Source organism: Amphiura filiformis, chromosome 18, assembly GCF_039555335.1.
Source record: "Amphiura filiformis chromosome 18, Afil_fr2py, whole genome shotgun sequence".
Classification (NCBI taxonomy): Eukaryota; Metazoa; Echinodermata; class Ophiuroidea; order Amphilepidida; family Amphiuridae; genus Amphiura; species Amphiura filiformis.
The window spans coordinates 23,897,987-23,912,279 of NC_092645.1; the positions used below are offsets into that span (position 1 = coordinate 23,897,987).

The following is a 14,293-nucleotide window of genomic DNA, read 5'->3' on the forward strand; positions in this document are numbered from 1 at the left end:
GTCCACGGATGAGGTTTGGATACATCAAAGATTAAAACGAAACACACGGTTAATGACATGGATAGATTAGGAACGCATATTCACTATGAGCGAGGATCACCAGCTAGCCTGCAACATCTTCGCAACCGTATTACTGACTGCATTCGCGAGGGTACGGGCGTACGGGTCTTTTTTTATCTTTTCAGTTTCCGTAAGTTATGGAACACCGGTACACCACTCTTCGCCATGCATACATTATCCCAACCACATTTCCCTAACATAATATGAAATTTAAAAAATATATATATTGCAGAGGCGCCGGCGGGGTTCGAACCCACGCTGCACTGACCAGTAGGCCTACTATAGGCCTACAGTATTGACATAACACCAGCGCCTTAGACCGCTCGTCCGTCAAGGCTTGATGATGTCATGATGAAAATTTAAAAATATAATCGCAACTTCATTACCATGATTACTTCAACATACCACGTGACAAGCAAAGACAGAAAACGTACCATATTTTGGAATTTTATTTGTTTAAAAACATTGATGTGTATTAATCGCTCCAATTGTTGATAACTGCGTGTTCTATATACAATAAATTTTAGTTTTTTCATACATTATATCGATTTTGACTCGCACGTGCTCGCCGTATACTAAAAGTATGTCGGTGTGGCGTGACCTACCATTTTTCTTGTAGCTTCTTGTATACACGTCGATGTTTTCATCATTTATAGGCCTACAATAAATCCACATTTGACCCCTAATTTTATTTCAGGAAATAAAACATTAGATTACCATAAAAACGAAACAGTAATCATTGGTTGGGTCTAATGTCATTCTTACGTGGAATGTTCAAGGTTTTTTCTATCGTCATTCTCGCTCAATTAAAAAATATTTTGGCGTGTATAAAATTGAAATAAAATTCTGTGCCTCATACACGACATCAAATGTGCCACAATTGGGTATCACGAATATTTTCTTTTATACAGAGGATGCTTCAGTTTTGACAGGAAAAATATTTTCTTGAAAACCCTCTCACTCGGTTATTTCAAAACGGTAACCACGTTTCCCTAAATGTGCAATAAATTAGCATTAAAATTTTTCTTATTCTAACAGCAAGCGTTTCTAAAAATTAATGCAGTATGGTACCGGTGTCTGACCGGTGTTTTAAATTTTAAAAAAATCAAATCAAAAATTGTACTTTTGAACAGTTTAAGAAGCTCCTGAAGAGCCACCTTTTTCAGGATGCTTATCAGCCGGGCGTACGGGTCTTTTTTTATCTTTTCAGTTTCCGTAAGTTATGGAACACCGGTACACCACTCTTCGCCATACATACATTATCCCAACCACATTTCCCTAACATAATATGAAATTTAAAAAATATATATATTGCAGAGGCGCCGGCGGGGTTCGAACCCACGCTGCACTGACCAGTAGGCCTACTATAGGCCTACAGTATTGACATAACACCAGCGCCTTAGACCGCTCGTCCGTCAAGGCTTGATGATGTCATGATGAAAATTTAAAAATATAATCGCAACTTCATTACCATGATTACTTCAACATACCACGTGACAAGCAAAGACAGAAAACGTACCATATTTTGGAATTTTATTTGTTTAAAAACATTGATGTGTATTAATCGCTCCAATTGTTGATAACTGCGTGTTCTATATACAATAAATTTTAGTTTTTCATACATTATATCGATTTTGACTCGCACGTGCTCGCCGTATACTAAAAGTATGTCGGTGTGGCGTGACCTACCATTTTCTTGTAGCTTCTTGTATACACGTCGATGTTTTCATCATTTATAGGCCTACAATAAATCCACATTTGACCCCTAATTTTATTTCAGGAAATAAAACATTAGATTACCATAAAAACGAAACAGTAATCATTGGTTGGGTCTAATGTCATTCTTACGTGGAATGTTCAAGGTTTTTTCTATCGTCATTCTCGCTCAATTAAAAATATTTTGGCGTGTATAAAATTGAAATAAAATTCTGTGCCTCATACACGACATCAAATGTGCCACAATTGGGTATCACGAATATTTTCTTTTATACAGAGGATGCTTCAGTTTTGACAGGAAAAATATTTTCTTGAAAACCCTCTCACTCGGTTATTTCAAAACGGTAACCACGTTTCCCTAAATGTGCAATAAATTAGCATTAAAATTTTTCTTATTCTAACAGCAAGCGTTTCTAAAATTAATGCAGTATGGTACCGGTGTCTGACCGGTGTTTTAAATTTTAAAAAAATCAAATCAAAAATTGTACTTTTGAACAGTTTAAGAAGCTCCTGAAGAGCCACCTTTTTCAGGATGCTTATCAGCAGTAGTTCTTTTGAGCTAATGAGCGCCGTTGAACATTTTGTAATGATTTTGGCGCGAAGACATAAATGTAACTGATTGATTGATTGATTGATTGATTGATTGATTGATTGATTAAATGATCTAGCGCCCTCTCGTCTTTGACACTGTGAAATTGATTCACATTATTATGACAAAATGCCAATCCGAATGAAAAGATCTTTTTTTTTTCTTTAAAAACGTTGAAAATCACAAAAGGTCCGCTTATAAGCATGTCGCACCCCAATGCACCTGTGCAGGGCCGCAGTGTCGCCCTTCCCTCGTATCAATGTCTGTCTCCCTATTTTGCTTCCTCCCCCTCCGAATGATCTGTCTCCCCACTCTCTCCCCGGTCCCTAGAACTCTCTCCACTCGAGTTCTTCTCTTTCTAGTCTTTCCGTCTCTCCCTCTCCTCTCTTTCTTCCTCACCCCTCCCACTCTCACTTGTTCAGTCTAAAAAAGTATCCCCTCCCTCCCTCACTCCCCTCCATTGGGAAATTTATCAGTATGATCCATGACTGAAAATAAGCTCTGCAAATATAAACACGAGTCTTGCATTATAGGCCCAACCAATTATCAGATTAGCTTGTGAATGAATAGAATAAATTATCTTTGCTCCAATGCAATTCTTTTGTATTGCATTTCAATATAAAACATGATAACCAAATCGCCACTTGTACGCGCCTCATTGGGAGATATTTGGCAATTTCAGACGCTTGTTTCATCGCCAATATGAAAGACTTTTGCTTATAACTTGGCAACATGGTTATATATATTTCAATGCAAGAGCTACTTACGTCTAGGCGTAAGTGCATATACACCAAACACAAGTTTGGTACAATTTACCGCGAATTTAGGACCGTAAAATTTAGATTCTTCTTTTGTCTAGAATTAGCACCCAACCTCTCATCTCAAGGTTTTATGTCAAAAATTAACATAACTTACCAAAACGAAAACTGAAATTCACGAGCTTCAAATTATCAGTAACTAACAAAAAGGCTACCACTTCAGAATAACAATGACTTACAAAAACGGATACGGATACGGAAACTGAAAAGATTAAACGATAAGATAAAATTTGATACCTGTCATCATGCTGTTCGCTCTCTCATACTGTCCCGACTTGATTATGGCAATGCAATCCTCTATGGTATCACTCAAGGTGAAAGAAATAGACTACAGAAGCTGCAAAATCGTGCTGTGCGTTTGATTTTCTCTGTCCCTCGCTCAACTGGTACCTTCAACCTTCTCATTCAATTGCATTGACTTCCTATCCAGGACCGAATTCTTTTTAAACTTCTGCTTTATGTTTTCAAGTGCTCTCAGGGCCATGCCCCCAATTATCTTTGTGAGCTTCTTTCAGCCTATGCTCCCGGAAGAGAATTGAGATCTTCTTCCGATAAGACTCTGCTTAGTCAGCCTAGGGCACATAGAGGATCTGGTTTAAATACCTTCTCTGTCTCTGGCCCGAGGGAATGGAACAAACTCCCTAAAGCCATCAGGGAGTCTCCATCTATTCCAGTTTTCAGGAAGAAACTGAAAACTCACCTTTTCAGTTAGCTTCTTACTTGTTCCGCTGTTTTTTTTTTTCCATCCTTTCTCTCCTTGTTCAGCGCTTTGATACATTTTAAAGGCGCTTTATAAATACCTTTATGTATGTATGTATGTTAAACGACGGTACGCAATGCAATTATTGATGCAATGAGGACCAGGGCTGAAACCTGTATTCGTCAAGGAGGCAACCAGGTAGAGGACAAAGCAGTACAGTAGGCCCTAAACTCACCTCAGAAGAACCAAGGACATACCAAACAACCCTTTTCAGGCCACCTTTTATCCCCAAAAGAGAAAATGTCATGTTGTAAAAAAGCAAGAAACAAAGTACAAAAGTAACATAATAAAACAAAAAGGCATAAATAACCAAGAAAAAGTTTAATTGCAAGTACAGGAAGAGAGGTCTCATCTCACATCCATTTTGCCGACAAGTTAATGACGCTTAGCACAATCAACAGCCCACCGGTAAAGCCCATTCCCTAAATAAAGTTCGTTATTAAAGTTATCATTGAGGAATGCTTGATATTCATGCACGGTACATGTATTCCTTTAACTTTCAATCTTTGAAGTAGCCAAACCTCCTCCGTGGACAGAGTGAAAAACGGGTACATATCTTAAAAAGTTGTGAGCCGATTTAAATATTTCTTTCGGGTTATTAAAGCTAACGAATAAAGGTTTCTTTTCATACCAAAATATATTTGCTTAACTTTTTAGAAATAGGAGAAAAAGAGGGCTCAATGAGGGTTCTGGGTTTGTTTGTTGTTGTATTTTTTTGGGGGGACACCCTGTATTAGACTCGAAACTCGATATACATGTATTAGACTCGAAACTCGAAATATGAGACTCGAAAATTTGACTCGAGACTCGAGACCCGGACTCGATACTCGAAAATAGAGACTCGAAACTCGATATATTAGACTCGAAACACGAAATATGAGACTCGAAACTCGATATTAGACTCAAAACTCGAAATGCTTGCTACGTTGGCCGGCCGCAACTGCCATAACGTGGAGCTGCTCTGCTACGCGTAGCTTACTTTTTGCTTCCGGCGCGGAACGAAATTTGACCAATCATGTCAGAGCTTTTCATTACGCGGAGCCAGTAACATCCTCGTTCCAAAGAGAGAGAAAACTTGTCAAAATTAACGTTTACTATGGATCAATACCAGCGTTTGATGAGTGTCAAAACTGTCAATGCAATATTGCCGTGCATGGCCTGTGTGACGTATTTGAATTTAAATACTCAAATACAATTTCATATTTTCCCACATAGATTTTGAACTGCTTATGTCATGGAGCCATACAGCCCGTTCAAGCAAGATGACACCAGTGTTCAGATATCTCAACCCCTGCATGGTCAGGTCACAGTAGTGAGCAGTCAACCAGTAACAATGGTCAGTAGCACACTGGAAATGAGGCATGTACCTCTTTCTTTCATTTTCCCTCCTATAATTTCTTCTACAATCCGTCTCTTCCATTTTTCCTCAATCATATTTTCCAATATTTAGCTTCTTATGCCCTTTTTTACACAAAGAGTCCCATACAAATATATGGTTTTTAGCCCTTTTTGGTCAAAAAGGTCCAAATTTGGAAGGAAAAAAATTTCCACTTTTCCAAATCCGCCCCAAGTCCACTTTTTCATCATCACCTGTATATTAATTCGTCGTATTTTTGTGTCACCCTAGACGGTTATTGACGGCAATGTGAATCTCCCTCGTGGTGTGCCAAGAGACTGGTCAACACCATTGTGTGGTTGCTTTGAGGACATACCCGGATGTAAGTAAATACCGTTGATGTATTGGATGAAGGTATAATACACCAGTTAATTTAAGGGGTACTACACCCCTGGGGTAAATTAGACTATTTTTGCATTTTTCTCAAAAATTATAACACACTGGTAACAAAAGTCATGTATATTATTGGGGCAAGGAATCCAATTACTATACACTGAAATTTCAGTGATTCAAGACAAGCGGTTCAGTTTATATGATAGAAAATGAGGTACATCCTAGCGGTACCTTATTTCTTATCATAAATAATGAATCGCTTGCCTTGGGTCACTGAAATTCCAGTGTAGTAATTGGATTCCTTGCCCCTATAATATAGGTAACTTTTGTTACCAGTGTGGTATTAGTTTTTGAGAAAAATGCAAAAATAGACACAAATTTATTGAAGGGTGTAGTTCCCCCTTAAGTAAAAGAATGGGTATACCACGATTGTTTGAAGGCATGTACTGTATTCATTAATTTAAGCAAAGTTGAACACTGATGGCGCTATTTATCTTAAATCTTTAGGGTAGACACTTGTAAATGGCAAAAAACCATCATAAAATGAGTGAGATATTTGTCAAACTACTTTCTATCATGAAATGAAAGGAATAACTCCTTATTGGGCTAAATTATTTGTAAATAGCGCCCTCAATTTACACACAAATGAACAGTTTACAGAATATAAATAACCACAAAAAGGCAGAAAATGAAGTAAAATTTGATAAAGAAAAAAAATTAAAGTTTAAATTATATGTGTATATCAGTGTGATAACTGTTAGTATTGTAAACGTCTAGAATTATGTTTGGTTAGAAAAATGGCCGTGAATATGCAGGGCTCAAATTTTAGCATTGAGCGAATATGGATAAAACCAGCTAACTGTATTCCTCTTATTATTAGGATTCGATCATCAAAAGTATAGTTTGACATGTCCGATGAACAGTTCTTGAGTTATAGGCATAAAGGTCAAATATCAAATTTTAGTCTCCACCATTGTCCACAGTGGTAAAAAAATGCTCAGATTTGCAAAGTGGTCTCAAATTGTTCTGTTTGGAAACAAATTTTAAACAAAGAATAGTTTACCATAATAATTAAACCGGAACCAAACCAGAGTCGTACTGGAATCACCGAGCCAGGGGGATTTTCCAAATCGTTAGTCAGCCGCTCGGGCTACTATAATAAAATGACTACCGGGACAAATGCGTGTAACTACGCTAAAATGTGTCAAAATTAGGACAATTTTGTGGCCTACAACCGGGCCAAAGGAATCTACATTACCACAATTTGTCAAATTTGTCCCGGTCCCGGTATTTCGGGCTATAACTCTCCCGGTCGGTAGGCCTCTGAACTGCCAGTTTCTGAAATTAAATTAACTTTTGGACAAATTTCACCAATTTTATTATTAATTTTTTTGTGTCTCTTAAATTGAATAGGTTTGCTGGGACTGTTTTGTAGTCCCTGTCATCTTGCTTGCCTGGCTTCAGATATGGGCGAACCTTGCTGTACTGCTTGCTGCGCAGGACTCCTGGCAATGAGGTCTCACTTCCGGGGCAAACATAACATACAGGTAAATAAAGTAACAAACAAAAGAGATAAAAGAATATCAAATTCGGTACCTTTCAGTGAGTTTTATCATAGAGTCCCGGCATAGTACTTATAACCAGGGGTGACACTAAATTCCCGTTTGTTCTTTTTTGCAACGCAAACCTATGACGATTTCCGTTGGTTTGCTATAGCTAAAGTTAGGCGAGGTATCGATCGGTTAAGAAAATTTCGACAAGTGGCGTAGGGTGGACAAAGGGGGGAGGGCTGCCCCTTTGTTTGCCCCCCGGCTACGCCACGGCCCCTTAGGTCACTTCATCGTAACCAGGTGTTATTAGGGGGTGGCAAGGCAAATTTCAAGGGGGCAAACTTGGTCGTACCCTCTGGGTAACTTGTATCGGCCCCCGTCACGGTTGAGTGATGGTTGGTTTACTCTGATGTAAATTGACTCCTTCACACCCCTTTCAAACTATTTTTCAAGGTATCCCTGATCGTCTGTAACTTGTTTATGGAACAATTAGAAGAGGAAGCCGTAAGATCAGCTCCTCACCCCATGGTGGTTCCGTTATATGGATGATACCCATACAAAGCTAAAGAAACAATATGAAATGAAAAACGGCAACTGTCTAAGAAAAATGTAATGTAACTTACATATACTTACTGGAGTTACTTATGACTGTTTCTTTCAGGGTTCCCTTATCAACGACTGTTGTACCGTGTATTGGTGTGGTTTATGTGCGTCTTGCCAACTAAAACGTGAACTCGACAGCATGAAGGCTGGTCGCGCAGCTCCATAGGAAACGAACGGCGGGAGATCTAGGTGTACGAGAAGTGCTCATCGGCCGGCAACGTGCAACGGTCTCCGTTTTGAATTTGAAAAAGATGAGCCTGATACTTACAAAATATAATTATAGAGAGTATAATAAATCTGTTACGGTCATGCCGATTACCAGTGGCGTGCCTGGTTTTTTTTGGGGTGGGGTGGGGGGGGGGGGCATTTTAATATTTGGCCCAAATTTCCCGGAAGTCTGCTCAAATTTCATACTATATATAAAGGAAAGCTGATATTGGGTTAATTTTGGCGAAGCGCGCAGAAATGTGCAATTTTACACTATCTTAAGCTATTCTATGCCAATAATCAAATCGAGGTGTTTACCGATGTGTGCATGCGTATTAAGAACAATAAAGACTATTATTTTTTCATTTATTCTTTGAGTTGTCAGAGGGCAATCGCCCCCCGGCTCCCTCCACCGGTCAGGCACGCCACTGGTGATTTCATTAAGAGCCTATTTATTTTTTTAATCAGATATAGTTGCAGTCAGTAGGACATGATAAGTGTTTTTTGTTAAGGTGGGAGAAAAAGTCTTATACCTCAGCAAACCCGGGCAGCAAACACAAAACGTTTACAGAAAACAAAGCAATACCGGTAATTTGCCTCACATTTGTCACAACAACGTCCTCATCTTTTTGGAGGTTCTACTTTTGGCACGATAGCTCCAAATCGGCTATGTGGTTTTCTTTCATTTGACCTCATTATTTTGGCTTAAAATGATCAAAAAACAAAAAAAAACAAAAAAAAAACTTCTTGACAGTTGTTAATATTATGTAATAATTTTTGGCAAAGAATAAAAACATTAAGATTTGACCGAAATCAAAATCATACATTATGGATTTAAATGGCGAGTTATTATGTTAGTTAGTTTAGTTTAGTTTATTCTTTCTTTATTGAGGGTAACAACTTCAGTGACCAGCACTGCTTTCCAAGCAGGCCCTCAGTCAATACAAAACATATCATAATATAATAATAGTACACAAAAGTGATACAATATAAGATATACAAAAAAAAATGCAATCACAATTATGAATTCATAGACTATACACATTTTAACATGAAATGAGAACATTTGTTTTGAATTGTCTCAAAGACATATTTTCCATATCAGTTCGAATCATTGGTGATAGACTGTTCCAAATATGAGCAGCTCTGACGTGAAATGTACGTAATCCAGAATTAGTGTTGTATTTTGGAACAATCAATGTATTAGACGAATGATTTCTGGTTACATGAGAATGAGTATTATGAACAAATTCAAACTGAGATGATAAATATGAAGGACTAAGATTTCTTAAACATTTAAATGTAAGAATAAGCATATGATTTTTCCATCTGTCACTTAGTTTGATCCACCCTAGTGAGTTTAACATGTCTATTACTGGCGTCCTAATATCAGCAAATAGAATCGTTCTAGCTAAACTATTTTGTAAAACCTGAAGCTTTCTTTGATATTCAACAGAAAAGTTACACCACACTGAACTAGCATAATCAAAATTAGGGGTTACGAGAGCATTTGATAACATAACAAGAGTGTGATGTGGAAGAAAATGTCTACAACGCCTAATAATACCAATTCTTTTTGAAACTTTTTAGATAAATAATCAATGTGAGAGGACCATGACATATTATAATCAAACTTAACACCTAGATATTTTAAATCATCAACCTTTTCAATAATACAATTGTTGTATATAAGATTTACATTACTAAATTTATCTATGATATGATTGTTACCAAGGATCATTAATTTAGTTTTATCTACATGCAATACACCAACCGGAACAATTGAAATGGCAGCCATATTGGAGGACAGTTTGAGGCGACAGAGGGGCAGTTTTTAGTTCGATTCCACAACCATACGTATATCGTCTGTTCCATTGTATGCGAATTGCCCCGTGGTACCTTACGGAAGCCAGAAATTTATTTAAATGAGGATGACTCTGTCATGAGTGACGTCGTATATAAAAACCTGTTAATAACATTCCAAAACATTTTTGAAAATCCTGCTGCTAAACATGAACATAATGTTGTTAAAGTGTTAAACAAATATTTTGAACAAATATTTGCCAAAAAAAAAATATTGTACAATAACATATCGATAAAATATTTAAAATGTTAGTTCATTGCTTTTTCATAAAAACGTTTTCATGACCTTTATATCACCCGATATTTGATGGTATTGAATGATTATGATTTTTTAATTAATGCTTAAGATTTTTAGTACAGGTATGCGAAGTTATTCTATTCCTTATTATAATTGTTTCAATGTTATAGTTTGTACAGGGTGTCCCAGAATGATTTATACCGTGTTTGAACAAAATATCAAAAATATATAGTCAACAGTGTATCTAATCTTAATAAGTGCAATACAATGCCACACATGTCTCCTACTTATTCTCTAAATTTCATGGACATAGCTTGATTCGTTTTGGTGTGAGATTGCTATTACTGAAAATGGACGAAAACTGCATGTGTGTACAATATGACCAATATAAATGCCGTTCATACCTAATGAATTCCATCTTTCCCGGTATAAATCATTCTGGGACACCCTTACCCTGTATATTTGTTTCATATTCACACATCGCTGAATTGGATCGAAGGTTTAGATAAAATCTGCAAGAATTGAGCATAAAATTATCCCTAATTTTATAATACATTTCCACTGCTTTGTCTGTGGATGATTTACTTTACTTGGATTTATGATTTTTTTTTAAATACATGTTTCACTCTTAATACCAATATTAAGACTATGTTACATAATTATTTTGTGATTTCAACTTTGACTTTTTATATGTCTGTAGACAAAAGTTTAATTTCAATAAGCCCAATCGCCATTCTAACTTCCGGTTTTTGAGAGCAGTTTTGGGACACTTTGACCTCTGACATATCGGGAAAATTGACGTAATTATTATTAATTTTCTTATTATTGTCATAATTTTGATCATTAAAAATACCAAATAATTAATTTATAAAATACTAATATTTTTCATATTTGTTTTAAATATTGTAAAACATTTTAGATTATATTTTGTACGTACAAAAACCCAATATTTCTGAATTTTCTGAAAGGTCAAAGGACAAAGTGTCCTAAAACTGCAAAAACTGTCCTACAATGCATTGCAAACTTCCAATGCCGAGTATTGAAAGTATAATGAGTAAATGATTTACATTAGATGTGTTATATAGAATCGATAAGATAAAATCTATTTTGTACTTTTCCCAGTCATCATCTTGCGTATTTTCTCGTCAAAAATTGTTGAGCCCTCCTCTATAAGCAAGAAAAACTGCTTTGTGGAAACCCAACCCCATCCATTTTGCACACCCCAACCAATTACGAACACGATCACATATCACTGATATCCTATTAAGTATATGCATAATGTATTACTGTGCATCATTAGTAGGCCTATTTGGGCTGTTCCAGAAAATAAGTGCACACCCCATATAGGAGTAAGTTTTCAATCATAGAAATGTCTGGATTTCCAAGTCTGCTTTCTGGAATTGAAAATCCAGTCGCTAATATACTTGAAAAAGCCTGGAAATCCAATTGAAATGAAGGAAACATGACGGAAATGTTCCAAATAATCTCTCAAATTGAGGATTTCTGATTTTGAACTATATTTCTGCTGGATTTTTTCACCTTTGGACACTTTAAAAGTCTAGATTTCCCTCAATCACGACTGGATAAAAAGTCCGGAAATCCTTATATTCTGGAATAACCCATTGTATACCTCTTTTTGAGATTTGATTACTAGTATGTCTAAGGAAACGGAAGACCATATGTGGCATTTTTGACCCCTGTTTAATTTCTTACACGGTATAAATCGTATACCATTAACTAATTATAGTAAAAAGGTGTGTGACGTCAGAATTTAGTTGGTTTTTATTCAAAATGGACTGTCAACATAATTCTCGCTATTCGCAATAAGGGCGCCGCCAGCGGTTTTGCGATGTAATCGTGATGTATCATGGGAAAAGGTCGACATCAAGTCCGCGCAATACGAATATTACCATGCTATTACATAGGAACACGTGACAATATTTTTTAGTTTGTCAAAATAAAGGTGTTACACGCGAATCGATACTCAATAATACTTAATAATGTGATTTGAAATGTGCACAATTAATTTTTTCTCTATCGATTTGCGTGTAATACCGTTATATTGACCAACTAAAAAATATTGTCACGTGTTCCTATGTAATAGCATGGTAATATTCGTATTGCGCGGACATGGATGTCGACCTTTTCCCATGATACATCACGATTTTCCCATGCTACATCACGATTACATCGCAAACCGCTGGCGGCGCCCTTATTGCGAATAGCGAGAATTGTTACTATATAAGCGGGTGTAATATTTATCATTCCTACATTCGACAATCTGCATCCATCAACAACCAATTGCTTCTAATCTTCAACAACTCGTTGCATCTTGAGGATCTGGAGGTAAGTTCGATTTCTATATTTTATATCTTGTAAGTTAGCTTTGATTTTATATACAATCATGTAGTACGCCAGTCGATGATACTATTGAAATCCGCACAATTAAAAAATACACCTTTTTGCGTTTAAATTAATTTTCTCGGTCGACTAAAAAACAATAAATTTATTGTTTCAGTAATGTTGAATAAAAACAAAAGATTTTTCGGATGTGCAAGAATCAATTCCACTACAAAAGCTTACAAACTTGTGTTATACGTGAGGTACATTGTTCATATGTTATAATCCTACTCTTAGAAAAAACTGTTCATGAGCAGTCCTGTATGGGGAACCTTAAATGGATCTACAAAGACCAGGAAAGGGTTCTGGAAAGGTTAGAAAGAACCATTTTAGCACCAAAAAGGGTTCTGGAAGGGGTTCTTTAAATTTTCAATAACCCTTTGAGGGTTCTATACATACAGGACAGTCATGAACCCTTTTTTTCCTAAGAGTGTATACAATTAAATACGTTATCGTATCAAATATTTTGCTGCACATAAAATATTCTAAATTTAGTAAATGTTTGATTTAAAAGGGCATTTCGTGATCCACAGCCTCATCCCCAACTTTTCTCAAAAAAAGTTGAGATTTTTATATCACTGGAAACCTCTGGCTACATAATGTTTATGTACAAAATATTTCTTGCAGATTAATTCGTTTAGCAAAGATATCGTGAAATTGAAATTACAACGCATTGTCTATGGAGCAGTGTAATAATCATGCATAACTCGCGAACGCAAAATCGGAATCAACTGAAATTTTGGGAATAGGTTTCTTTCGTGGATATCTAATGAAAAATGATATAAATAGAGGATGCTAGGATCACGAAATACTCCTTTAAAACCTGGTTTGTTGAAATTGGAATTAAACGGTGATAATAGTCTCAGATAAACCTAACGGACTGAAATCAAATGTTTATGTTTTAATCAATGAAAGCACGACGCTAGTTTTAATGTGCTAATTAATCAGTTCGGCAGACTTCTTTTTCCGCAAACATAATTTCTATTACAGGATTTTTAGTACTATTTGAAAAGACAATGTTTTTTGGTAAGGAAGTGTCAACAAAGATGGTTTATTTAGGTAATGTTGGCATGTTAGAGGAGGATCCATGCTTTTTTGGCTTTATTTTACAGTCTTCTTAGTTAGTAGGCCTACGTAAAGAGAGCTTGACAAAATGTTCCCCAAAAATATGACTATATTTCGTAATCCTATAGCGACACGCCAACAAAATATTATATACAGTGATGACTGGTACATTCCCAGCAAACACAAAAATGTTTGTAACCCCCTGGACACTACTGGTCATCTAACAACATTTCTGATGGTTGATAACTTGAAATGCTCATTTCAATTGCCGAATTATGACTAGGCTTTAAACTATTAATATGGCCAGACTTGCATTTGCAGATGATCTTTGATTGGTTCAAAATTGGACACAATATTCACCGGGAATATTCATTTTGGCCAATCGGCAGGTAGTTATAAGCTGTTTATAACGTTTAAACCTATGCATAGGTTTGAACGTTATAAACAGGTTATTAACACGTTTTGGTTATGGTAGAATCATTTGGATAACATTTATATAAGTAGTGATAGGCTGTATAAGGGTGTAGTTGCAAATAGCTTAGGGTACCAGCTTATTTGATGCAGCTTGTTGTTCTGAGTAATTTGACACCAATTTTATTGAAATCGGCCCAAAAAGTGAGACAGTGCCGGCCAAATAACGACACACAAGGGGGGGCAGATTTGACCTTTATTTTCTAGTTTTAGGGGGATTTTCT

At 36.3% G+C, this 14,293-nt stretch overlaps 1 protein-coding gene across 1 annotated transcript in view; it reads left to right on the forward strand.

The window, feature by feature from the left end:
* Positions 1–11,250, forward strand: part of LOC140140025 (placenta-specific gene 8 protein-like) — a 45,864-nt gene extending 34,614 nt beyond the window's left edge. The window contains exons 2-5 of the mRNA XM_072161837.1: positions 5,159–5,279; positions 5,571–5,661; positions 7,086–7,219; positions 7,884–11,250. Coding sequence (XP_072017938.1) covers positions 5,178–5,279; positions 5,571–5,661; positions 7,086–7,219; positions 7,884–7,991 — 435 coding nt within the window. The 5' untranslated portion in view covers positions 5,159–5,177 and the 3' untranslated portion in view covers positions 7,992–11,250. The remainder of the gene's footprint in view (positions 1–5,158; positions 5,280–5,570; positions 5,662–7,085; positions 7,220–7,883) is intronic.
* Positions 11,251–14,293: the final 3,043 nt, after the last annotated feature.